The 26,833-nt window shown below is 41.5% G+C and overlaps 2 protein-coding genes across 3 annotated transcripts; both read right to left on the bottom strand.

Moving 5' to 3' along the window:
* Positions 1–3,526: 3,526 nt before the first annotated feature.
* On the bottom strand, positions 3,527–20,049 carry atf7a (activating transcription factor 7a). Its single transcript, XM_070839676.1, has 12 exons — positions 20,014–20,049; positions 15,120–15,191; positions 12,068–12,164; positions 11,719–11,831; positions 11,154–11,318; positions 10,794–10,942; positions 10,249–10,342; positions 10,019–10,138; positions 8,069–8,218; positions 6,653–6,841; positions 6,065–6,170; positions 3,527–5,822 (listed from the first exon to the last, which is right to left on the bottom strand). The coding sequence occupies exons 2-12, from the start codon at positions 15,165–15,167 to the stop codon at positions 5,590–5,592; spliced, it is 1,464 nt and encodes a 487-aa protein (XP_070695777.1). The 5' UTR covers positions 15,168–15,191; positions 20,014–20,049; the 3' UTR covers positions 3,527–5,589.
* Positions 20,050–22,034: 1,985 nt separating this feature from the next.
* Positions 22,035–26,689, bottom strand: asb8 (ankyrin repeat and SOCS box containing 8). 2 transcript variants are annotated; one of them, XM_070839632.1, is made up of 4 exons: positions 26,498–26,689; positions 25,151–25,327; positions 24,957–25,061; positions 22,035–24,134 (listed from the first exon to the last, which is right to left on the bottom strand). In XM_070839632.1, the coding sequence occupies exons 2-4, from the start codon at positions 25,277–25,279 to the stop codon at positions 23,499–23,501; spliced, it is 870 nt and encodes a 289-aa protein (XP_070695733.1). In that variant the 5' UTR covers positions 25,280–25,327; positions 26,498–26,689; the 3' UTR covers positions 22,035–23,498. The 2 variants fall into 2 exon arrangements, with proteins under 2 accessions (XP_070695733.1, XP_070695732.1); XM_070839631.1 differs by having other exon boundaries at positions 26,452–26,688.
* Between the last annotated feature and the right edge of the window lie 144 nt (positions 26,690–26,833).

Below are 26,833 nucleotides of genomic sequence, written 5' to 3'. Positions count from 1 at the left end.
GCCAAACTCTGAGTAAAGACCACCCTCTCTCTTTCTCATTCTCTTTCTCTCCCGCTCCATCTGTCAGTAAGTGTGTGCGAAAACAGGCAGTTTACATTTAGCTCCCTTTGTGATGTCACAAGGGGAGCTGGTGATCATGTGACCTCCTCCAGCCCCTCAGCACAAGCCCCCCTCCACAGGAAGTGCGCCAGGTTTTGAAGCTGATTTTACATAGTGGCCAGACAGTGCAGTTAGAATAGTGGTGCCCGTCATGTGACGCTATGACGCAAAAAGATGTAGTCAGATAACATTTGGAAAGTCTAGAAGAGCCATACGATGAAATCACTTTATTCCCAGTCTTTATAGCGGAGGGCTAGTCGACTCAGCAGACTCGAGACACTAATGCACATTCTCCATCAGCCCAACAATGCCGAAGCTCCAGGTACTTTTTATGCCCAGGAAGCCGAACTGTTTTTACTTCACTCTGTATCCAGCTCTCTGTTTGCATTCATGGCGGAGGCTGTTGGTCTGCTCAAGCATGGACGTACATAGAGAGCTGGATACAGCGTTGGAGTTGGGGCTCCGTTCCGTGCCGAGCCGACTAGCCCTCTGCTAATTCAAATGGGGATACAATAATTTAATCTTGCTGCTCCTCTACACTTTCAATATGTTATCAGACTAAATGGGTCAAATTCTGATGATGAAATAATTAATTTCTTGGGAGTTCATGATTTACTGATTTACAGCACTTTCACAATAAAAGTCTAAGGAAAAAGTCTTTTTGGGCCCAGTGTCATCAAGTGACGGACGCCATTGTTGTAATTGCATGGTTCAGGCCCTATCCAAAATTGGTTTCAAAGCCTGGCACACTTCCTGGGGGCTTGGTCCTCGCCCACTGTAAACCTCTTGAATCCATCTCGCTGTCCACCATTGTTTTTTCCTCACTAACTCCAGCTCCCAATAACACGAAGATGTTGAATATGAGGGCAAAGCAGCGGCTTCTTTAGAAGTGTTCAGTAAGAGGCTGTCTGGTACAAGAAAAATAATGTTTTTTTGAACATTAAAATAGGTGAACCTGTACTAGTAGGACCTTCAGATATAAGTATGAATTTCAAAATGAGCAAAATATGAGACCTTTAAGGTGGATTAGTTAAATGCCCAGAAGCCCCAACAGTCCCAGGGTCACTGTGCGCTACTATGATTTGATTGCACATGTTTAAACATATTTGGGTTTACACAAGCACAAACAAGCTGCCACACAATGAAACTGGGGCAGATTGTTATGTTAGCACAGGAGTAGTAGGCCTGCGAGTTGGTTTCTGGGGCTGTAATGAAACTGGAATGTATACTTCTTCATTGTTAAAGCATTAAAAGGTCGGAACATAGTGAAGAATGCCTATTGCAAATTCACGAAAATGGCTTCAGATGTCTAATGTTGTCCAAACAATGCTCCAAAACATAAAGATGTATGATTTACAGTGATATAAAACAGAGGAATGCATCATACTCACATCAGAGAAGCTGGGACCAGTAAATGTTTAGTATTTATGCATAAAAACCCTTAAATCAGCCCCAGTAGTAATGTAATACTGACAGTAACTGATGGGTACTTAAACGCAGCATGTCATATATACGATGCACAGTGCTGGCTGAACCTTTAGTGCCCCGGGGCCCTACAGCGGGTTACCCCGGCCCTGGTCCTATAAGAGATGAAGCACTTGATTTTAAATTGTAAGTTAATGTAAAACAGCTCTGGTCCAAGTTCACAACATTACTCTGAGTAAGTTACTTATGGTCACCTTCAAAGGGCCGACATAGCATCCTGACTGTAAGCATTATAAAAATAAACATGTCCTTCCAGCCACTCCCTTTGCAATTAAGGGCTGCTTACAAAGAGTTACGATCATGTTTTCCTTATGAGAAATATGGATATTGTCTCACAAGGAACGAGCTTCAAAGCAAACTTAACATAACAACATAATTGTAGGCTACTCTGTCACTTTTTGTCTGTCCAAAAGTGCAAAAACAGCGACTTAAAAGCTGGGTTGAAGCAAGACTTTTAGAAATAATGAAAATCCAGACCTCGCACTAAACAGAGGGTATTCAAAACTATTTAGTTAGATTCTTTAGTTCAGATAAACGTTCAATTATATCTTCTGTGAATCTTATTTCCCAATATGAGGGAGTTTCCAAGCCTTCGACCACATTACTAGGAATCAAATTCTAGATACTAAATAATTGATTTAGTGAGTGAAAGAAGGCAAATTTAAAAATATGGAGAGAAAAACTATAATCAGTCTAAAATGAAATAATATACTACTACTAAGGCCCTCAAAGTCCTAGAAAAACACAAAGACATAAGATTAGCGTCCTCTAAAGCAGCTGCATCCATGCATAGAGGAAATATGAGGAATTTTAGTATCTTAAAAGTACATGAAACATGCTCACACACAGAAGCTAGAGTACTTATAAGTAGTTATTTTGCTCCTCTCTCCATAGTTATTGGTAACATCACAACTGACTGAAGGGAGAGGGATCGCTGGGTAGAGACAACTATGAACAAAGCAGACAGTTCACAGTCTTACATGCAGTCTGTTCTGTCCTAGTCAAATACGCTGACCAACATACCACGTTTTACAAAGCACCGACTGGCCGCGTGTCTCCAGGTATGTAAGAATACAGCACATTTACAGAAAACAACCTTTTGTCGCTGTGAATCTAAGCAGAAAACTAACAAACAGAACTTCACAAATGTTCATTAAGATGTAGTTTCTTTAATTAAAACTGCAGCACTGTAAGTGTTCATAGTATTCCACTTGGACATGCATGGAAAAGTAAATATATTCATATAGTACAGATATGTACAGTACAAGGACAATTTTTGAAATCATCAGTCATACAATGGGAGTGTGAAAAACCACTAATACACTATGTGCAACTTTCACATTGTTGCATTTTTCATTAAATTGCTCTTTTCACAACAATTCTAGGTAACATTAATATGCCAAAGACCGTAATGACGATTGTTAGTTGACCAATTAAAAAAATAAGTTAGACAAGGGCAGTCAAAAGTCAAACATGTTCAAATTCATCTTCAAAGATATGACTAAAGGGATATAATCTAGCTTTTGAAACAAAAAAGACTAATGACATTTTTCTGTTGAGAAAAAACAAACAAACAAAAAAGAAACCTGTGTGTTAAAGAAAGTACTTTCTATATTCATCAGTACAGTCTGAAGTGTTACGACAAAGGCTGTTTAGTGCTGAAAATAGCACACAGCAAAAGAAGAGAAGTGACAAGCAAAGGTGCCGATGACATGAATTACATGAAAACATGAAAGCTAAATACAGTTTGAATTTTCATTTCATATGAATAATCGTCTATAAGGGACTGCCAGCCAAATATAGCGCCAGCTCCAAAGTACAACAAAATGCCGGGGTCGCCTTTGGGACTGTAGGACAAGAGGTTCAGGCAGAGGTTAAAAAGTATTAAAGTTTCTGAGAAAACTCCCATTCATGTATACAGTACAGATAAGAGAAAATATCATTTTTAAAAAAAGGATCTGAAATCTCTGAAAAAGACCCAGAGAACAAGAGAACTGCAAAAAATGAACAGAAATACAAAGCAACAATAAACTTGCATTATTTTAGTGCATAAAGACACGCCCTTGTGTTAATGGACAGATATCTCGTTTTTGAAATATCACATCTTGCAAATATATGATCATATCGGATGAAAGAGGGGGAAAATGTACAGGAAGAGGAGGGAAAGTAAACCGCTTGTTTAGGTGTTTATGTAAAAAATATTCTAATATCTTTGTGGGATTTCTAAAGAACTGGAGCCATTCAGATACGGTCACAAGACGTCTTATCTTTTTTCCTCCCTTGAAGCTTTTAACGGTGAAGATGTCTTTGCTTCGTCTCTCCACCAGATGACAGACAAGTGTTTTATGTCACTGAAAAGAGACTCAGGGTTAAATTAACCATTTATTTTAAAGGCTTTGAGGAACCTTCAGCAAGTAAATCTTTTCCTCGTCTGTTTTTTTTCGTTTGATGACAGTAACAAATTAAGACAAATATGTTTTTCAAAGGCTCCATTGTTTTTTCACATGAGCAAATCTGCGTATCTTTATGCGGGGGGACGTCAGAGGCACAAATGTGATCTTAAGGCAAGATTATCAGACATTGCGAGCGAGACTGTGTGTAACAAGCAAGTGCAAGTAACGAGCAGTGATATACTGTAGATTGTGTCACTGTGGCCTCTGAATCACAAAATAACAGTCAGTCTTTTTACTTCCTGCCCCAGTACAAGTACCGGGGGGTCTTTGGAGATTCAGAGATGTGATTTGTTGTCATTATGGCTTAGTTCAGGTTTGGTAAAGAGCAAAGAGACTAAGGGGTTCAATCGCACTTCCAACGAGCAGCAAGGATGTGCAACCATCCTGAGAAGTGTGAAAATAACAGTTACAGTAAGTCCAGAGCCCACACAGAGAAACACAGTCACAAGAATAGTTTATATAAAATGGAAAAGGCATCCACTTACAAACCAATAAACAGCAAAAACTGCCTGTTTTAGAGGAAAGTGAGGAGGAGGGGAGACATTGAATTCCCTTCGGGTCAGAAAAGGCTACTGTTCAACTAATTTTGTGAGAACAAACTGTCGATCCAAAGTATTTAGGTTCTGTGGGCTAATCTGGGAGGATGTGCCAATTAATTAAAACAAATATAGCTGCACATAATGTATCAAGAACATAACACCCTAATAGAAAAAGTCACATGCTAACAATCCAGCTATTAACGTTATCAGATCAGGAGTAGGCAAACTGCTATGTTCTGATGTACATTAATAATATACGCACGGAGCCGATCACACACACAGTTTATCAATTTTATCATAAAGGGGTGTACATGAGGTAAGGTTTTTGGGTCCTTGTTAAGATCATCTCGAGGTGGAACCATTTACAACAGGTTTGGGTGACTATCTGAGATCTGAGTCACTGACGTCTAGACAGTTTCTGCATCTTTGGAGCCAGGGATGTGGATGTATAGGGACGTATGCTGTGATGACATGTGTGGGTGTGTGCATGGCTAAGACGTCGAGGAGCAGAAGGCACTATTCCCTGCTGAAAACAGTGTAAAGCCCCGCGTGTTGTTTGGTTTCTGATTTGATCGAGAATGTTTATGCAACACCCGTGTGTTCGAAACTGTGCACGTGTGGTGCGTGTCCACGTGGGGAGTTCGTTACGGCGGTACACTCAGAGCGATGCAGTCCTACAGTCCAGTGAAGAGTCGTTTTGACTGAGGGTGAGGAGAGATGAGCGGGGGAAGCACAGAGGGGAAACGAGGATGGGAGGTTGGAGTCCAGCCCCTGTAGTCTATGGCAAAGTGAACAGGAAGCTCTCTCAAAAGTCTCAGTCCATTCCCAGAAGGCTGCCGCTGAGCTCCAGGCCACAGCATGATGGCTCTACAGGAGGGTCAGAGAGAGCAGAGGAGCACAGCTAAGGGGAAAGGGGAAGGTGAGACATCTGGGGGGAGGGGGGGTCCTCGCTGCTCTTTTCTACCCATGGGTGACGAGTGTGAGCCAATTTCAGGCCTTGGTGGCATCGCTCATCATCTGGCAGCAGATTGAGACTGTGCAGCCATGATAATGTGAGAGGGTCCGCTCTCAGCCCTCTGCTGCTGGCCCATTCCTGCCAGCACAGACATAGCCATGGCCTCAGCTGCTGCCCTTGAGCTCAGGCCGTTTTGCCCTGCGGAGGGGCTCGGCGCCAAAGAGCTGTGCTGGATCACCGGGGCAGGGGACCCTGTGGGCTCTGAGGTGTCTTTCATGCTCTCTTCTGCAGCTGCACAGAAAAAAAACGACACAAACACAGGCTTATACCTAAACTGGTAAAAGCATTTCACTTTTAAACTCAAATACATTATACCAGCCTGACTGAAAAAGCCACGGACATTATCTTTGTGGTTTAGAACTTGTTTAAAAGTATTCTAAGTATCCCCACATGAGGATTCTGTCATGAATGAGAAAATAAACATAAGCAGCTAACAGGTGGGTAACATGGCATGATTAAAAAAAAAGGTTCACCTAAGTAGGCAGTCTTCTTCTGTAGGGTGGTCACAGGACAGTCTTTGTGGGCCAGCAGAAGCTGTTTCAAATGAGCCACCTCGTTCCTCAACATAGACACTTCGTTCTGAAAGATCAGAAAAAAAGAACGTGCAACACTTTTTAATAATTCATAGAGAATTCATATCATTGTTAGCCATACAGTATACCCAGAAGAGAAATCATCAAACAGGAAGATCATCCAAACGTTTTCCCCAATGGATTTTTAATGTTTTTCAGCTAAGAAATGCTTTAAAGGGGTAAACAGCCTGGTTTCCACTGCAGTACAGATAAAGTGAAGAAGTCAAGATGGGGTGTAAAAATAACCTGAAACCATCAATAACAAAATAAAGTTGTGAAACAAGTTGTAATGAGCTCTATGGTTACAAGTCCTGTAGCCTCACTCTTTTGTAAAATTACCTGAAACTGACTGGAAAACACCTCACAAACTTCCACGACTAGTTGAAAGCCTGCCAGCTGGGCACAGTGAGTGTGACTGTGCACACACTAACACAGGCCTCCCACAGGCCACATTCCTATGCCCCGGCCACCCACTCCATCCCCACTCACCGACAGCGAGACGTTCAGGTTGCAGAGCTCCTCAGCCTTCTTCTCTAGGGAATTGACCCACAGTTTGCGTTTCTGTCTGCAGCGCGATGCCGCAGCCCGATTCCTCTCGAGGAAGCGCTGCCTTCGCTCATCTGGATCGTCGTCTACCGTCCGCCGCCGACGCCCACCTGTAGGCTGTGCTGGAGATACCTGGAGGGAGAACAGGGGAGAGGGTGCGAAGGAAACAGACAGACAGGAGGGGACCGGAAGACAGACAGAGAGAGAAAAAGGAAGTTTGAGTCATAGTTTCATTATTTTAGTCAGAGTGTATTATAGTCGACTCAATACCAGAAGTGCAGGCCCATTTCTCTGCAACTGAAATGGTCGCACCCTTCTTTTGGTAAAGCGGGGTATTAATCAATCACCTTACATGCTGATGAACACTTGACTTAATCTAGATACCCTGGTTTTGCACTGAGGTAAAGACTGACAGAGATTTGAGATTTTCTAAATATTTCAATCTGAATGTAAAGTTTATCAGATACGTCATCTTCTATTATATAATCTTAAAAGAAAACAGCAATCAGAGCTACTGTGTTAGCAGTACATTTACTACAATACTGGACTTTAGAACAAATTTCTGGTAAATGTACTTTACTTGAGTATTTCTGTTTTTGGCTGTTTATACTTAACTACATCTACATCTTCACTACATTTATCTAACAGCTTGAGTTAAAAGGCTCAGATCAATATAATGTTTATTGGTTCCCAGGGGGGAATTCACAACATACCCATCAAAGTGTGAACACATGAATGCATAATTAATTGTAATCCAACAATATAATATACATTATTCTGAAATGAACTAGCATGCTGCATAATGAGTACTTTTACTTTTGGTACTTCAAGTATATTTTGATGCTAATACTTTTGTACTTTTACTTATTCTACAACTTTTACTTAAGTAAAAGATCTGTGTACTTCTTCCTACACTGTGCGTTAGCCACTGTGGTTGAAAGTTGTCTTTTTTCTTCTTCACTGGCTCAGTCGGTCTGTACTTTGATCATAAGTGCCATCTCTGTCGAACATCTCATCATCCCTAACCACTCCACCAGCCTCCCGTCCCTCTCTCCTCATTTTGCTTTTTAAAATAATCAGCTGTAGACCACTTCATTTTTGGAACATGGTAACAGTTAAATGGATTTTTTTCGGTGCTGTGCAGCGCTACGTACATATGCATCAAGCGCTGTGTGTAGGGCACCCAGTGCTGGCAGATCATCATGCACCCACACGAAATTTTAACTCGCACGCTAACAAAAAATGGTCACATATGCCATTTTGGTCGCAGTCTGGAGCCCTGCACACATTTAACATGGTTTAGCTCAGTTACTTTTGTTACTTTGTCACAGTCCAGTCCTTACAGACAACACAGTGTACCTGAGGTTGTGCAGGTGATGGAGCATCTGGCTGTTGGACAAGCAGCTGGCTCTGCTCTGCCCTCTGAGGTACCATGGGGCTGCTGCCCATAGCCATGATCCCCATACTGTGTCCTGACGGGCTCTGCTGGGACAGCGCAGCCTTCAGACGCTACAGGAGAACAATGACAGAACAATGATGAAATAAACAGCCCAAACCAACAATACAAACAACGTAATATTAGTTTAAACGAAAAGGCTTTATCATTGGAGGAAAGCTCTAAGCGAAAAAAAGAAAGGCACAGCTGATCAGATTCAGTAGCACTATAGGTTTCTAATGTTAATCATTGCAACATCATAGCAAGCCCTATCCCATGCAGCTACACAAATGGACTCATTTACATGATCAGCAACAACAACTTTTAGTTACTACTGTTCAATACAGTCTGAAGTAAGTTAGTTTTTGGTCACAAATGTTTGTGTTGTGGTATTTTGCAGCAGACAGAAAGTTTGCATATTTTACATTCAATAAATCTGTTTTTTTGCCAGATATCTGCTGTTGTCATAACATAATAAAATAAGCAACAAGTTGTTCTGCCCTTTGTCTCATAAAAAAAAAAAAAAAAAATTCTGTAAGGCTTTCATTTCAAAAGGTGCTCTAATTCTTCACCCGTGCTGACCTAACAGTGTCACACAGTTCCAGCTTGCTCTCCGCAGCACATTCATGTGACATCTCGTTCTATCTCAAACCTTTTCAACTGCGTTCAGCTCTGGAGGCTTTGTGGCTGATGTGAGCTGACTAAATTTCTATGTTCCTGGACTGGATTTTCAGATGGTGTTTCTTTGTTGTATTATCCAGCTGGGAGTAATGATTCTTAAATGACTGATTGTAACAGTGACAGCACAGAACGGGTCAACAGCACATTTAGGGTCACAGCCATTTCAACAATCATTATTTGGTAGTAAGAGAGTCATGGCTGTCCAAAATTGCTCCCTACTCATTACATAATGCACTATATTTAGTGTCTAGCATTTTATTTGAGTGTGAATTCATGGAAAATATTGTGCTGTCAAAAATTCCACAATGGAATAAGTGTCCATGGTATGTACTCTACTGTCTGTTAAAAATACCATAATATAAGGAGCCACATTTCACAAAATTGTGTGACTCTACACCTGTCAGTAATGTAGCAGAATGATCCAAAAGTATCTAAAATCTAAATTTACTCTTTCTTATTGAGAAAACTGTTAACTATATTAAAAATTGAACTCATATTGAACTCATACCCATGTGTGTGATGGTGGCCACAAAACATTTGGCACACCATATGATATTATCCAACACATCACTGCTCCAACACTGACCACAACAAAAGTTGCCTGGGAACAAGACCTTAATGGGACCATCCCCGATACAACCTGGGATCTCGCTATTGATCGCATTCACTCATTATCTATCTGCATACGTCACTGCTTGCTACAGTTTAAACTGAAAATGAACTGTTAAGGAATAAACTTATTACATATCAGTTGAACGCTGTACATTTGCTTCATTGTTAGCTAACGATTAATCCTCTTTAGGTGGTTTAGGTGGATATTTTACAGATATATTTTTGCTTTGTTGTACAACATACCTGTACATACATATATTTTTTGTCATTGCTGTTGTTTTTGTTTGAACTATTGACAGTGTTTTGTTTAATTGGGGAAAATAAATAAATAGAACATTCTGCACACCAACAGTATCATTAGACATACAGTTGAAATGTGGGCTCCTTACATTGGGCTCTATGTGTACTTTTCAGTATTGCACAGTCAGCTGTGTGGTTGTGGTGTAAGGGTTAAATGAAAAAAAAAATAACTGCAGTAAAAAGTCATATGATGAACAAACGCAGAGAAAGGCTGGAGGGTGAAGATGGAGACAAAAAGAACAGATAAACAGATAAAAATAGAGAACTAATCTAGCGCTGACCATCTTGGCCTCCGAGTGGATGCTGTAGCCAGAGGGGGAGTTAGAGCCGCTGCTGCTGCCTCCCAGAGGAGGACCGGGGATCCCGGGAATGTTGGGTACCATGCACATGGGTCGGGCCAGCTGGAGACCAGATAAGATACACAAATACACACATGTCAACAACCATATTGAACCAACTTCTTAGCTATAAAATTGAAATACAACATATCTAGACGGTTGGCCTGTCTTACATTAATGACAGAGGGCATCTGTACTGGACCAGGGAGCACAGGCACTGCCTGACCAGAGGGAAGCATCATCATGGGGTAGTGGCTGGTTGGCGAACTAAACAAGAAAGACAGCAGAGGGACAATAAGAACAGGATGTTCGGTCATGTTTCTATATATGACAATTTTATACTCCAACAAAACCATTTAGGAAAAAATATCCACTTTAACCCAAAAAAATCCACATTTACATTTATCATTACTAGTCCAAGCTGTGCATTAAAAAACTGCACTCTATGAAATTTTGGTTAGAAACACAAGATTTAGATAAAACATATGTTTTTAAAGGATGTACAAAACAACGTACATATTTCACTTTGTGCAGCCACAAAAAAGTTGACTCATAAGCATCACATGGGTTCAACGTTGAGTTGGAACCAGAAGATAAAGGCTATACATGTGATATTGTCATACTGGAAAATGTGTTTTTTTTTTTAACTACTTAAGGTACATTTTAAGAGGTCAATCAGAGTAAAAGAGGTCAGCAGAAGGATGTTGACTTTGCTCACCCCAGAGTACGATTGGAAGGTGGTGCCTGTGTGATGACAGAGGTGGGTGATGGCATGGTGGGCTGAAGGGCATCGAAGCCCAAGTGTAGTGGGAGGGAACCTGGACGCACAATAGTCGGGGTGGGGGCCGAACTCCTGGGTGGTGTGTCCTAGGAGGACAGTATTGAGGTAAGTTATGTAAAAACAGTTAAAACAAAGCTATCAGTTATTCAAAATAGTAGCCAGGCATCACCTCTCAAAGAAAAAAGGTAATATGATCCACTTCCTCGTGAAAATCACGAGTCATATTTCTTCTACATCATTTAAGGTTCACCCTTCATCTCAATCATCCAATTCCCTCTCCTTGCATTTCTGTCCTACCTTTCCTTTAACCCAAGTCTCTTTGCTGCTGTCTGACTCTCCAGAGACAGATTCGGGGCTATTTGGTGGCGAGGAGTCGACCTCTACAGGTTCCTCTTCTTTCACCTTCACATCTGATGGCATCTGAAGGCTCATGTCCAAAGCCACAGAGTTGGGTGCAGGGAGCTGAGAAGGGCAGAGGCAGTGACAGAGAGATGAAAAGTGTAAGCTCACACGACTTATCAAAGATTCTCATAGGCTACGGTACATTAAAAAGGGGAGCTGGTATTCATGGTGTTTATCACATAAACCAAACAACCACAGCATCAGTTTACAAAACACACAAGCCGTCGCAATAGTTTTAATCATAATGATGCACGCACAAAGTGCACAAGGAAGGAATTTCTGCAAACAATCATTTTTGACTATATCAACACTTGAGGTAAGAAAGAGGGAAGTAAGGAGTCATTTTTCACTACATGGGAGTCTTTGCAAAAAATTCCATCGCTTTACTGTACACAGTAAAGTGTAAAGACAGACACAGATGAAAACACAGACAAAGCCATCAAACCCGAGCTTTTCTTACAGAGTTCTTTGCTCTCTTGTCATCATCATCTTGTTCGAAGGAGCTGGCCAGCTCGTTGAACAGACCAACCTCCTCACAGTTCTTTAGGAAGCGGGTGGGAGTAGGTGTCTGGTCTGGCAAAAGGGAATAAACAGATAAATTATTCAAAGTAAAGCTTTAACACTTAGTTCACACTTAGCATTGAATATAGACATATGTGTCATAAAAGTGTATTTAGAGCAGTTTTATTGGAGACTGGAGTATTCATAGTGTTGGAACACACTGACGCTGTGGTATGCTAAGCAGCCCTCATCTGAATGCTGGGAGAGGAGGAGTAAAGCTGTTCATTTGTTTGGTACACAAACGATACCTGCGATAATGACAGAGTCTGTCCTGGCTGGTCCAAATTTCAGTGTCATTTCATGCTTGTGTTTGTGTACAGCCAAGTGGTCCTCATTGGTAAACCTCTGGAACAAATGAACAAGAGGAAAAAAACGAGAGATAAGTGCATTATACTCTTATTATTATTGTCTACTTGTCCTGGTGACCTGAAGAAATAGCCTGTAGTACCTTAACCCAGATATCATATTGCAATAACCACAGACAGATAATCTCTAGGATATGTAGCCCAACACATGCAACCTTATGTGACAAAACCATGAAGAACACTGTATCTGTGGTGTACAATTCCTCATGTGTTAAAAGCCCTGTATGGGCCCATTATAGCTGCAGGACATGGGATCAAATATCTTAACACAAACTGGAATTAAATAGAAAAAGGTTTTGTATGGATGAGAGCTGAAATGATTTTAACAGTACAGAAATGTGGGGAATGGGTGAAAATGTCAACAGACTGATGAAGTATAAAAACCACTGACACAAATAAATATCAAAAGCAGGAGAATGAGCCGCCACATCAAAACAGATGCCGTGAATGGAAATGTAAGGTCTTTTTACAGAGAAGAAAACACTGTTGTCAAACACGTTTAACGCGTGTGGACGCTTTAAACTGTGTCTCAGTGGTGCTCTATATTAGTCTATCTTCTGTTATCAGGCATTCACAGTGGAAGCTACAGGAGGTCTGGCACTTGGACGAACCAGACCTTCAGAAGAGAGCACCAACAGCCGCCGTCAGCCTTCGCCTGAGACACGGCACTTCTTCTTTGGAGAAGTGGCGAGGTGAATCAGTCAGAGACGGGGGAGGAATAATCATGGCTCTGGCACCAGCCTATTCACCATTCGCTGAAGCCTATTTTGGGGCGCTGCGTTGCAGTGGCGAGTTCAGTCGTGAGAGAGTGAAGTGGAAACACAGTCAAGTGTCAGAGGGCTTATTTTTAGCCCGACCAGGCAGCATCACCAATACAACTGCATGTCTGATTTGTCTCTTTCCTCTGAACAAGGCGGCTGGGCCCTGCAGAGGAAACTATCTCCGACTAATCTCCCTGTGTGCGATACTGGCAGCTAGGATTACCCCTCCCCACACAGTAAATACTGGACATCTTATAATGGGGGGTTGTTGTTGTTGTTGTTGTTGTTAAGTTGGTAAAAGGAAAACCCTGAGCAAAGCCAAGAGTCAATCATCCTCGTTCTATTATGGGCCTGATTCGGATTTTCCTGGTAGACAACTGTTGCTTGTAAAGAGCAGCAATAAAACAGCATTTGAATAAAGATTATAAATATAGATGCACCGCAGGTCTACGCTTCAAAACAATTTACATTATGATACCCAAGATAGCATACTATGCAAGACTGGGTACTGCATCTCTGTATTTTTCATGGTATAAACCAAAATGTCTACATTATGCAGATTATTGAAAACTATAGAACCAAACATTTACAATCAAATGCTTTGTTTTGAATAGCGTAAATTCTGTCTATTTTTTGTCTGTATTTTAGTTAGTAGATTCATTTCTTGTTTGGCTGCTCGTGTTTAACATTTAAACCTGCACTATTCAATAATAACTTGTCCATACTTTTACATTACCAGTGGACTGTGTGTAACGTGAAAAAGGGGTCACTCAACCTACAACCAGAAGAACAACCATCTGACCATACAGTTTCCCTCAGCTCTACAGAGTTTTCATATCTGTTTTGTGCCGCCAGATTTTCTGCTCTGGTTCAGTCCCACTGCTCTCATCACTCCGTCCGCTGAGCGCCACCTGCCCAGCACCAAACAGCAGACACACAAACTCAGTGACTAATTTAGCAGTTAAAGAGTCAGACATTTCCCTCAGGCAGCGACCAAAAGCTAAAAGAGAGTGAATATTACACTTTATATTAGCCCCAAAACATGACCCCAAATGAATAAGGATGTTGCTCTGTGTGAACATGCAACCGTTTATCAACATATTCAACATGGCGTTTATGCCATAGCTACAGACCGACTCCGGCATCGTCATCACTCACATTGACAGAGTGAAAAAGTGATTCTGTTGCTTAAACTGCCAACTAAATTAATAATGAAATCAACAAATGAAATATGCAGAGTATTTACATCACAGAAACATGTCAAAGGAAAGTCATTATCTTTAGGGAAGGGGTCCCAGGGTGTCCATAATGTTCTAAGAAGAAAACAGCCAAAAAAAATCATTATTTATTCATGCAACACACGCATGTTTAACTGCTTTACATGCCTGTTGTTCAAACCGCAAATCCAGTGTACAACAGATCGCCTCTGATCAGAGAATGGAAGACGGCTTATGAATCACAAATGTTTTTTGGCCACATAAACACTTTCTTCCTCCAGACGACAGGAGAGATAATCCATCAGTAGCTCTTAGGACATCACATCCAGCTGAGCGCAGCATCAGACAGCTAATTGAGCACAACATCAGACATGATATTTCCTGTATTGAATGATCACGGGTCCTTGAACATGCTTCTTTTAATTTGCTGTGATATCAGACCAAACCCCGACAATACACCAGGTTACTGGCATGTGATTGCACTACTGGCACTCAGCTGAGTCACTGCCGTGGCTTAAACCCGTGTCTGCAGGCACTTGAAGTCAACAGTGACAGGTTGAAACAATAACCGTGCTCTGATTACTCACTGGAGCTTCCAGTGAGTCACTGCTAAAGGAGACAGCGTTGTCTCACAAGGCAGCATGCTAGCTAGAATACCATCGCTGTGATGATCATTAAAAGTATTGCATAAGTCATAGCTAGTTTGCTTATTCTGGCAATGAGAACAAGTGTGACGACAGACCAGAGGTATATGAGTTTTACTCTACTAAAGTCAAGTGTCTTCTCAAGTACAGTGTCCTTTTTCTTTTACTTTCAATTCATTGTCTTTTAGTAGTAAAATAAATTCAATAATAAGTAGTTGCAGTCAACTGCCGGAGAGTAGTTATGCAAGGGCAAAAACAGCCCACACCACACACGCATACACACACCTGAAACCCAGGGAGGGAGAAGACTTACCTGTCCACAGCCGGGAGCATTGCACACAAAAGGTCGGTCGTCCCCCATTTTTGCAAAGAGCTTGCAATGTAACTGTGGGAGAGGAGAAGAGGAGAACATTGCTGCGGCTTTTCTTGATTTGTGAACTGGCAAATCCTGAAAACAACAAAACGGGGATGCTGTGGCTTGTAGTCTTTAGTCTGAGCAGGAAGCCGAACGGTATTTAAAAATAACCCTGGCAAGGAGGAAAACATGCACAGAGGCAGCGCGACGAAGTTTCCCTGGTGATACTTCCTTCACACAAGGGGGATTGTGGTTGGCCAATGAGGAGCCGCTCACAAGAGGGAACGACAGCTACCATTTACTCAAAGACATCTCCCTCTCCGTCTGTGTCACTTTTCCCTCACTTCCAATCCCTCCTTCTCTCCTTACCACTCCCTCTCCTCACCTCTCAAGCACCTCCCAACCTTTTACCTTCTCGTACCCCTCATTCATTCTCCCCCTCTCTCTGATTTAACTGTTTCTCTCCATCTTGACCCCACACTGTGCTGTACCCCACTTTATTGTCATGGTTAACTCCTGCTTGCTTTCTTTTTCTATATGCAAATACAGTTTATTGATGCAGACAACCACCGAAAAATTACTGATACTACTGACATGATGCAATATTACGTGTTTTACTCAACACATGAATACTGTCAGTGTTGGGCAGGCAGTTTCATACAATAAGTCCAGGAAAAGTTCAAGCAAAGTAACTGCTTTCCAAATATTATTTAATTTAATTAGAGTTACATCATCGTATAATAATTTTATTGATGTATTTGCAAGAGTACGTTTAGTTAGTCAAGATACTCATAATGTCTGCAATTCAATAATTAATTCATTGTCCAGTCTTATGCTGTACATAATATGAAGAATTTATTAGGAGCTATAAATATAGCATAAATATTTGGTAATGCTGTAAAAAAAAAAAAAAGACGCACATAAGGATAACATTGTTGGCTGTTTGAGTGCACTAGAAACACTACAAACTAAATACTTCATCCTTCTCTACCTCAGTAATGCCATGTTGGGAGGTAAATATGCACAAGCTGATGTATGGTTTCTCCTCCTGTTGTGCCTGAAGCTGAAGTGACATAAGCTAAAGCTGTGCGAGGCTTACTGCTTCGATCAGCTGTCTCCACAGAGAAGAGTAACTCCTCACAAACTCCCCCTCTCCCAGCCTCTACCCCATCCCCAACTCAACAAAACCACCCCACCCTGCACTGCTCTGCACAGCTGAACAACACTCCATGTAAAGACTAACTGTGACGTTTGAAAAAATAACTTGGTCATTGAATTCAAATCAGGGGATCGGAGGGGTGGCGATGGGTGAGGGACATTATTTTTCTAGCGCTCTCATCTAGCCCAAAGTGATGTCTGGCAGCTATTACACAACACTGTCCCACTGACAGAACAGCAACGACCAACATACGTCAAGGACCATGCTGTGTGTACAAGTGGAAACCTTTCAATAGACAATTGCCACAGACTGCTGCAATGCACAGTATGGTTCCTCTAAAAAGCAGAGATGAGCAGGGATGGCATCCAGCCTTAATAATTTAATACTAGCCCCCCAAAGTGGACGTGTTAGATGTCTTTTCTGATTCACCTCATAAACTATTACTTGGTGAGACAACCTTTGTACTTCTGTGTATTTCTATGTTGTTTCCCCTTGTTTGACCATTTCAAAAAATCTGCCGATGCATAATCCGACTTGATATGAACACGTATTCTTCAAACTGGAACGTAACATTAGTTTAACAGGTTTAGTATTGTAATACTACCGAGTCACTGACCACATAACCTCTGTTGTACCTACAACATGGACTGAGTATGTAGCCTAACGTTATTGAATGGGACAGATTATTCATTATGTTGGCGAGGCATAAATGTCTGAAAGTTTTCCCAATGTTGAAGTCAGTATATTTTCCTCCTTCCTCCCTCCATCTCTCCCTCTGCCGAGGACAGCTGCCCCAGAGCCAACACATGATTACTGAAGTCTTGCGCTGGAGCACAACGCTCTCCCATGACGCCTGTAACAGGCCTAACCGTTGTGTCTCTCAGCTCTGTTTCTTTATGAGGAAAGGGGTCTGCATCGTGTTTGCAAGCAAAATCCCTGTCCCTCTGAGTGCAGATCAAAGGGCGGTTGAAGCGGACCTCCCATGCTCTGGAGAAAGGCAACAGGTTGGTGCCAGGACCCTCACAAAGTGCTTCCAATCCACTGAGTCTATTTGGGCAAAGATGTGTCTGCAAACGAGATACTCCGTCTAGCTCGTTATACCGAGGGTGTGGACTGTGTGGGGAAATGGACACATCTGGCGTGAGTAGTGGGAACAGATTTCAGAGTTTACATCTTACTGAAGACATGCTAGACATTAACTTGGCTGCCTGGCACAAACATGAAATGTGGGATTTCCACCATAAATTTCAGATGACAGGGGTGGAAAATACCATTTGTTTTTGTAGCTGCCCCATTCAATATCTTCACCTGATTAAAACAGATGGCCATGGTCTTTTCTTCAGCATCTACTGCTCGGCTTTATGATAACACATACTATCTTGACAGACATCTTTGAAAACTGCACCACTGTCTGTAATGCTAATGATTCACATGTAAAGAAAGAAATTATGCCGTTAATTTACTACTTTGATGGCCCACCTGTCTCACTGAAGATAAACTAATAAACAAGCTGACAGAAAGTTTTACTGCACACTGTAAAATGCTCTGCTTCATGCAGACTTCAACTCTGTGTGAGACAATAAATCAGTCTGCTAGTTACATTAGTCCTGATACATATCACTAATATTCATTACAGGCATGGATATCAACTCCGCCTATTTTCACCTCCTTTCATCCAAGGCAAAATGGAAGCACTGAAAGCGCCCTAATTCCTGTCCCTCTCATTGAGCTGCTGCCAAAGTCCCACCGTGAACTTGGATTTCTCCAACTCAGCAGGTGTAGGGGAACGAGTCCCAGCTATAATCAGCCACAGCCATCCAGTGTTTGATGCAGCCTGCTAGGAAACTGACTAAACAAACTGTATTAATAGCTCGCGCGGCAGCCATGACTCTGGAATCTGAGGCTTGAATTGCCAGGGGGTAGGGGAGACCCCACGAAAAGAAAAAAAGAGTAAAGGAGGGGGAAGGAGAGAATGAAAAGGTGAAAGAGCTAAAGAAAGAAAAGCATGTTCAGCGACCGGTCAATTACGGGATCCTGGATATTTGCTGGATCACAGGTGAGGGCCTGTAAAGGTGTGCTATGAGCTTTGAGATCTAGGCTGTAGCTGGGTGTGTGCAACAGCCAATATGTATTTATGTAAGCAGAGTGAACCCGAGATTTGCTAACTGGAACAAATGAAATCCTATATCCACGTCTGCATAACTAACAAGGCCTAAAAGCTAAATCCATGCAGAGCGAGCAGACAATGCAGGACAATACAGGATTGACCCGAGGCAGTTTTCTAAAATTAAATCAAAAACACTCTGATTTGATTTGCGGTCGGCAACTTTTTGGTTCTATTACAACAAATTCAAACAAAGAAAAAGACCATGTTGTTTTGACGTTTTGCATCTCATCAAAGGTGAACTCTACACAGTCTCTGGTGCTGACTAAGATTTTCCTAAATCATTTACGCTTAATGAACTACAGCATTACACACTGAATTAACACACCAATAATGAAATTAACCAAATTTGGATCCCTGACGTCTTAGCCAAATGCACACATTTATACACTAAAGCATGCATGTGCATCATATACTTATGCCAGCATTAAATGTATTCGCCATGTGTGTAACGTGATCATGATTAAGTTGCAGCGAAGAACATTTGTATTGCAAAAAATGTCAAACGTATACCATTACTCAAGATGTTTGATTGGACAAAACAGACTGCAGTTTTCTCTGGTGTAACTCTATGTGATGGAATGAGGTACAACTCTGCCAAAAACATGACCTACATTCCTAATGAAGGTGTTGACATGCACGGGGATGCGGATCCTGGGGCGTTCAACAGCTCAGATTGCAATACTATGGATATCATTATTACTTGAGACTTTGAGTTCTTTGGAAGCTCTTCTAGCAGACCCAGATTATCTTTACAGAAGATTCTGCCGCCATAAAAAAAAAAGACAGATATTTTCCGTGGGGTTTCAGGCAAGTTAAAGAGGTCAATGTCAAGCTGAAATCCCACATAATAGCAAACTTTAGTTCCCTCTTGCAGACGAGGCTTGGAAAAGTTTGTCTTTTTTAGCCTTCATTACCGTCTGGCGACGTTCGGGCACACTTGGCCCTGCCTTTTCCCGTAACAAGACCGCCTTTTCTTTTCAGCAATTGGCTATAAGCACGTCAGTCAACACAATCTGACGTATGCAACGCTTAGGACCCTGTCAATATCATCGAATAGCTGAACCTCATTGGTTAAAACCCCGAAATCAACTTTTTGTATCCACGAAAAACTAATGGCTAGCTGGTGTAGCTAGCATTAACAACAGGCCGAACGCACATTCAAAATGAGTAATAACAGCGCTATTACCAGCTTCAGCCATGACAACAAACACACGTTAGCGCTAACTTTGTTATATCCGAAGTGAGCTGGAGTGTTTTAAAGGCGTTAGGGAGAGTCAAAGTCGCAAAAATCAGAGAAACGCTAGCAGTTAGTTGGTTAGCGGACTGACACTGGAGTGCAAAGCGAGACGAGAGGGTCCGAATGAAACGTTGTAGCTGCCACAACAGTTTTGACAATTCAACAGACGTGTGGTTTTAACACTAACAAACACTTACAAATGGCGCACCGAGCGCTACTTTGTCATACTTTGGTCCAGTCGACATATCTATGGTGAATTTAAAGGGTAATAAAGTGTTTACAAACTCACCCTTGCGCCCCTCTCTCTGGCTCCCCTCTCCTCTCCTCTCTCTTGGAATTTGACACTCCCCTTGACGTCGAAATATCGCGAGATTTCACGTTACTTCCCAAACGTGTCCAGACGATGAGAAGAGACGTTGCCGAACTTAAGTCGCTGTTTTAAGAAGTTTGCTTTGTCCCTTGATTCACTTAATAACGCAAAGTTTGTACCCACGGGAAAATATGACATCTGTCAGCCCCGATAGTGGGTAAAAATACGGCGTGTGCTACACCTGTCTAAATTGCCCTCCAAAATGTGTGACCCTATCTAAAACAGTAGAGGTACAATATGTGGTAACAACCTCTTAAGTAAAGCATGTGATACAGCATGATGAAAATAGGTCATCTTAAATGTTATTACTTTTCTTTCTTTTTAGTAGAATGTCCTTTCATTCATATATAAAGTCACCAGTTCTCTTTCTCAGACTGGAAAAAGGGCAATTCTGTAAATTTAGCTTGAATCTGACTGACTGTCGTCAGTGATTTAGATATCATATATTGATAATGCACGTTTTCTTATGATGCTCAATCAGTGTGTAAGTCGTCATTTAAAACTTTACAATGTATCTCCAATAGGATCCACTTGGAATCTGATATTATCTGTGGGCTATTTCTTAACGAGTGATTGATAGTGCCTCTGATACATATCGTTTCTCCTCAATGTTAACGTCTCCATGGTGGAGAGGAAGTCATGTGGCTCAGGTCGTGTCTGTTTTTAATATTTATAGTTTTCTATAATGTTGCTCTTCCTGAGGTTTCTTCATTTTTTTCCACATTGAAGGTTGTTGGAGAGTTTTTCTCTTATCTGATCCCAGAGTCTAATAATCATAGGGTGTCATATGCTGCACAGTAAAGCCCCTTGAGGCAAATGTTTTTTGATATCAGGCCATATAAATAACATTTATTTTACTTGACCTAAATTATTTCCGAGGCAAAGTAGGTGGAGTGCTTGTAGTGTGTCTTTCAAGTGGTTAAAATAATATCTATTTCCCTTTCTTTTTTTTTTTTTAACAAAATGCTTGTTTCATGATGTGTCCCAGTTCCCACAATGAAAGCAGTAAAACTATGAAACTATTGTATGAACATATGAACAACTGACAATGAAGGGGGGTCTTTTCCCCTCTTGTTTTGGTTTCCTTCCTGATTTTCTCCCCCTGGTCTCTATCCTTGGAAGTAAATGTCCTTACTGTGGCATAAATAGCCTAAAATAGCCTAAAACAATGGGCCCAAATATCCAAAAAATTGGCTGCAGTGGTTGAATTTGAGATTATGCTAAATCACTTCATTGTATGTTTGAAAATGCATGAGGTATCAAAGACGAAGCAGCTGATGTAAGTCACAGCAATTGTTACGTAATGTCACAGTTTTCCTCCAATGCACTAATCACACGAAACATCTCATTCAGAGGCCTTTTTCTCAGCTAATGAGCATGAATTCAGACACAAAGCTAGAGAGACCCCCAGTGGATGATTTGGGAACTGAATGTGTTAAAACTCTTAAAAACTTACACTTTTTTAAGTTACTTACTCTTGCCAAAATTGTTCCCAGGAAGATTTGGTTTAAGTTTATTTGGGTAAAAAGATATTGATAACTGGTTTGGTAATCAAAACATGGAGACTCAATTGCAGTGCATTATAGATGCAGGAGAAGGACATGTGTAATTAACAATTAATGTGTAATCACTGTGACTTACTGGAACACTTGAATAGAATGAATCCATTGTTAATGGTATCAGTAACACCTGTGCTCTCACAAGTCAAAGTGTCTGCTGTGAAAAACTCCTATGCAAATAAAACTCAGTCTGAGTCGGGCCAATAATTTGAATATGTCCACAGCCAAGTGTATCAATAGGGTTTTAATAGCCTGCCACAGCTGAGCCTCTGAAGTAATAATACTTAATTATAAACTGTTAGATGTATCAAAGCTGTCTGTTAAAACTTTTTGAGAAGAACAATGGAGAGAAAAAGAAATGAATGGAATATAAAGGCATTTACTTTCATTACATTGACGAAGAGAAAAAAAAGCACTTTTGCAGAAGTACACAAGACATGATCTAAGGAGTTAATTTTTTTTTCTTTACAGCAGCAGAACAAGAAAACAAAATCAAGCACAGAAAGTCAGATTTTAGACTTCATAACCAACATAAACACATTTTGCAAGCTTATTTAGTGAAACTTTCAAGGACAAAAACTTACTAATCATGCCATTTCATGGTTCAAACATTTTAACATTTCATTTAAAATAAAGTCAGTTTTAAACATATGTTGCAAAAGTTTGGACTAGGGAGCACCTTTGAAAACTTGCAAGTTAAGACTGAAAACAATCAATTGTAAAAAAAAAAAGAACAGTTTACTCCTCCTTGGCAACTGCACCCTTCATTAAAATAAAGCCCAAATAAATAGTAAATGACAGATGACAGTAGCCATGTTGACATCACTTTTACCAGCGTCAAACATTTTCAGAGGACGACATGGAGGCAAGGTTAGTGTGCCTGATGAATTTTGTTAGCCAGCCTATAAAACTGATCATTTAATTTGTTGCTTCTGCATAACAAATAAAACTGTTCCTATCTGGCAAGATCTTGTCTGTTTGGGTCAAAGTGTGTGTGTTTTTTTTCTTTTTTAACTTTTTGTTTTTTTCTTGCTATTTCAAAAGTGTTTGCATTGTGAGTTCACTGGGACGTCATTGAGAGAGAGATGGCCACTCCAACTATCACACAAACTACATTACATTTGTTCCTGAGCTCTACTTCAGCCTGCATTGTTAGACAGCCCCTCATTCATAAACCTATCTTCCATTTAAATCTAATCTAACATTGAGCATACACACATTTTTACCATCAAACTCAAGATTTTCCTAATGCTCTGTGGCAAATCGTAGCACGGCATTTCAATATAGATACGTTTTAAAATGTAATTTTCAATACTCATTGTGACTTTTGCAGACAAAAAAAATGAATATAAGCATACGTTGCACTGGCCCCTTCTTAACATATCTAGCATCATGCAGGTCAATTCCCATGATGAATCCCAACAACGCCGATATAGATGTCCCTCCTACTGCATGCAGGGTGGGCTGAGAAAACTGTGCTGCAGCAAGACTGAGTTACCGAAAAGTGCATGATTTTGACACGTTTCTAGAACATAAGCATAAACTGGTGCGCTCTTTTTTCCGACAGCTCTAAGTGATGAACCTCATCAACCTACACTGCTCGATTAGATGTAGTGAAACCACTAGATAATAAAAAAAAAGAGATTTTGAGTTTTTAAGTTTGAACATCTATCCTGGTGCACACATCTGTATTCATTTGCTAGAAGGTTTGATAAATGAGGGCCACTGTCAGACAGTACACTTTGATTCAATGGAGACACTTCTTTGCTCGTAAATGCTGTGTGATAAGCTGTCTAATAATCATCCAGTGAGGTCTACGAGCCCCCAAACGCTTTCACCATCACCTCAGTCTCTCAGCAGTAGATAGTCTTTGATAGTCTCTGGTAAAGGAAGCTCTTTTACTGCAGTGGGGAGGAACTGCACTCCAAGACTCTGCCGGACAGCACAGCGAGCCAGAGAGCGAAGCGTGGGAGCCTGAGCCACCATGTTGGTCAGCCTCGCCAGCAGCTGGGGATCCTTACTCAGCTCCCTGGGAAGGGTGCCGTCAGCACGCCGGATCTCAAAACGCCCTGCTGCCCGACACAGCAGCTCTAGGCACTCCTCTTCCTGTTCAGTGCCCAGACCCCGGGCCAACAGGGCCACCAGTCGGGAGATAGGGGTCTGGCCCTTCAGGTTGGTCACATGGACCTGGGATCCGTAGTCTAATAGCACTTTGACACTCTCTAGGTTGCCTTTCATTGCTGCCCAGCTCAAAGGTGTGTCATTGTTGTAGTCCCGGGCATTGGGGCAGGCCCCGCTCTCCAGCAGGGCCCTCACACACTCTGGGTTATCTTTGAAGGCAGCCCAGTGAAGTGGGGTGTCCTTATTGCCATCAAGTGCATTTGGATGGGCCCCGTACTCCAACAGCAGCTCCACACAGCTCTCGTCCTTCTCTGCTGCATAGTGCAGTGCCGTGCGGTTATATCCATCCAAAGCATTAACCTGATGAGGAAATGGAATGTAATTAACTATCTCATGTTAACGAGCTAACAACACCTAAGGTCATATTTCAATGGTGCGGGCACAAAGGACATATGGACTGTGCACCTGCTGTTTTGCAGTGCAAGTGCAAAAAGTTGAATCGGAATATAGATCAGAGGGTGTGGTAATTGTGTGCTAAAATACCACACAGGCAATGCAAATTTCAAGGACAAACATAAAAATAACAAATTGCTGTAGTGCTGCTAGTGCCACCCAAAAAAAGACAAGTGTACAATTTGTTCATCCAAATTTTCCATTTTCAATGGAAATACTTTTTACCAAATGAATAGTCCAGAAAAATGTGCTAAAAATGCTCTGTGATTATTTTAAAGTAACAGGGCCACTGGTTCCAGTTCATGCCAGCACAGTATGACACTCAAAACATTCTTTGTTTGTGTGTTTAAGTGCTGGAGAGTTGGGTGTCAAACAGCAACCTTCAAATTTTCATAATTTCCTAATTGCAGTTCAATATTTCTTTACTGTGTATCTTACATGTTTGATTTGTACATCAATGTTTTTTGGGAACCAAATATTTAATTTCAGATGTCAAAGCTTTATTGAAAACACCAGTACTGGAAAGGTTTAATAACTGCCCCACAAAGATGGCATATCTTTGGCAAAAATAAAATCAACCATGATGTTCAGTGTGATGGATTACCTATTACAAACCTGGTTTAACAGGTTGACTTTCATATCATACAGTAGCTGCCTGGTGGGTAGTAAATTAATCTAAAATCTTGTGGTGAGAAATTGTTCAGTGTGTAGGAGTCATCTCTGACATACCTCTGCGCCCTTCTCCAACAGCAGCTCCACGCAGTCAGCATCAGCAACCATACAGGCACAGTGCAGGGGCTTAAGTGTGCCATGCATCCGGTTCACATCAGCTCCCTTGGGCATACAGGAGACAATGATGTCAACACAACTGATGACACTAGGAGATATTACTTATTTTACGTCGGACTGTAAGATGTGCCTACCTTACGAATGAGATCCTCCACATTGTCATGCGGGAATGAGCGGATGGCTGCGATGGTGCGGATGAGCCGCTCAGACAAGGAATATTTACTTTGAATGCTTTGCATGATGTACCACATAGTAGAGCTCATGTGTGACTGAGGACCATGGCACCCGGGCAGGGGTGACACCACGACACACTGAAACACATTATTCAATACGTTGGAGTTAAAAGCTGTGACACACAACAGAGCCGTTTAAAATGTCCCTCATGGGGGTTTTAGCTTTTTTGGATGATCAGACCTCTTGTTAGGTAGTGACAAACATTTTATTATTAAATATTGTCTGATGTTGTCTATTGTTTAAACATCGAAATGCACTCATTCTGCCGACATTTTACCAACGAGACAGTTTGCATGATGTGGTTTTGCAAAGCTAGTGACGTCCCCATGGAGATATCTTTAGGGAAGAGTTTTAATCATTGATTTTTGTCAAACATATATACATTTGGTATAAAATTACACTAGCAGTACATGTTAAGATCTGCTAAGACGAGTCATATTGAATATTGGGAGTCCAAAGATAATTGCCTTAAAATGGAAATCTATTACTAATAGGACTCATTTTTAAAAATCACATTATGTGACATTGCAAAGAATTGTGATATCAGGAGAAACTTAACTTTACTTTTTCATCTTAAAATCGAAATTTCATGCAATCATGTATGAAGGCAAATACGAATGATTACTTTTATTACCTAAGCAGCAATTTCCCCTCTTCTTTGATCATCCAGGGTTAAAAGAAATTCAGGTCACCATAACTAGGACCATGGAGTCTGGTTAGTGCATGCTTTTACTGTTGTTAATCTTAAGTGTCTAACGTTATTCTGCTGTTCCTACTTCATGGAAGTTGGCTGAATACCAACAAAGTAAATAACTAAATGTACACAAATCACTGGCACCGACACGGCTCACATAAGAATAACATGCTCCGCAACAAAACCAGAGCAAAAGACACTCTGCAGCGAGATGCACGTCTAAAACAAAGTGACAGCTTTTGAAAATAACAGATCGTTATGCAGACAGGCTGCTTGGCTTGCGGGCAAGACGCTGACGGGCTGATAAGGAGAAAGAAAGGCTGCATTTTCACCGGCAGCTAGCACCAAGTTAGCTAGCTAGCAAGCTAACGTTAGCTTCGAGATGAACAGTCGACACTTGCAGGCGAAAAAATCCAATGACATTCATTTTAAATGCTTGTGGAGGCGCTTAGGAGTGCCCCAAACATCAAACATCGATGGTTTACCGACGCTGGTGAGATAAAGTACCGTTTATGGTCCCCGGTTTGAAGGTCTGACAGGTTACCGTGCTCACCGTCCGCTGCTCCGTTTGACATAAACACTGGACGTCACCTCACGCAGACACGCCCTCCGCATTTAAACCCCCAAGAGCTGCTTCACTCCAGATAACTGCACTTAACTCTGTGTTTTTCTGTCACCTCTCGCCGCCCTCCGCCGTGTCTGGACCAGACCGGAGGCCACGTCTGTACCCGGCGGGCCTTCTTTCCCAATATAGATGCGGGCGGCGGCAGCTACGGATGCCGCGGATTCCTCCTGCTCATGACCGTGCTGAGGTTCAGAGCTGCGGCGGAGAGACGGCCAGCAAGTGGCTGCACAGATCACCACAAACAGCGGTGTTGGCAGAGTCTAT

The sequence above is a fragment of the Pempheris klunzingeri genome, chromosome 11 (genome assembly GCF_042242105.1).
Source record: "Pempheris klunzingeri isolate RE-2024b chromosome 11, fPemKlu1.hap1, whole genome shotgun sequence".
Lineage (NCBI taxonomy): Eukaryota > Metazoa > Chordata > Actinopteri > Acropomatiformes > Pempheridae > Pempheris > Pempheris klunzingeri.
This window is presented reverse-complemented; position numbering and strand designations above follow the sequence as displayed.

Excerpts from the sequence above, each read along its gene's own strand:
- asb8 (XM_070839632.1), bottom strand. The coding sequence starts at position 25,279 with ATGAGCTCTACTATGTGGTACATCATGCAAAGCATTCAAAGTAAATAT. Across the intron at positions 25,062-25,150 it reads TGGAGGATCTCATTCGTAAG|GGAGCTGATGTGAACCGGAT; the intron begins GTAGGCACATCT and ends TGTATGCCCAAG. Across the intron at positions 24,135-24,956 it reads TGTTGGAGAAGGGCGCAGAG|GTTAATGCTTTGGATGGATA; the intron begins GTATGTCAGAGA and ends TTTCCTCATCAG.
- atf7a (XM_070839676.1), bottom strand. The coding sequence starts at position 15,167 with ATGGGGGACGACCGACCTTTTGTGTGCAATGCTCCCGGCTGTGGACAG. Across the intron at positions 11,832-12,067 it reads AGACTCTGTCATTATCGCAG|ACCAGACACCTACTCCCACC; the intron begins GTATCGTTTGTG and ends CCCTTTTGCCAG. Across the intron at positions 11,319-11,718 it reads ACAAGAGAGCAAAGAACTCT|CTCCCTGCACCCAACTCTGT; the intron begins GTAAGAAAAGCT and ends TGCCCTTCTCAG.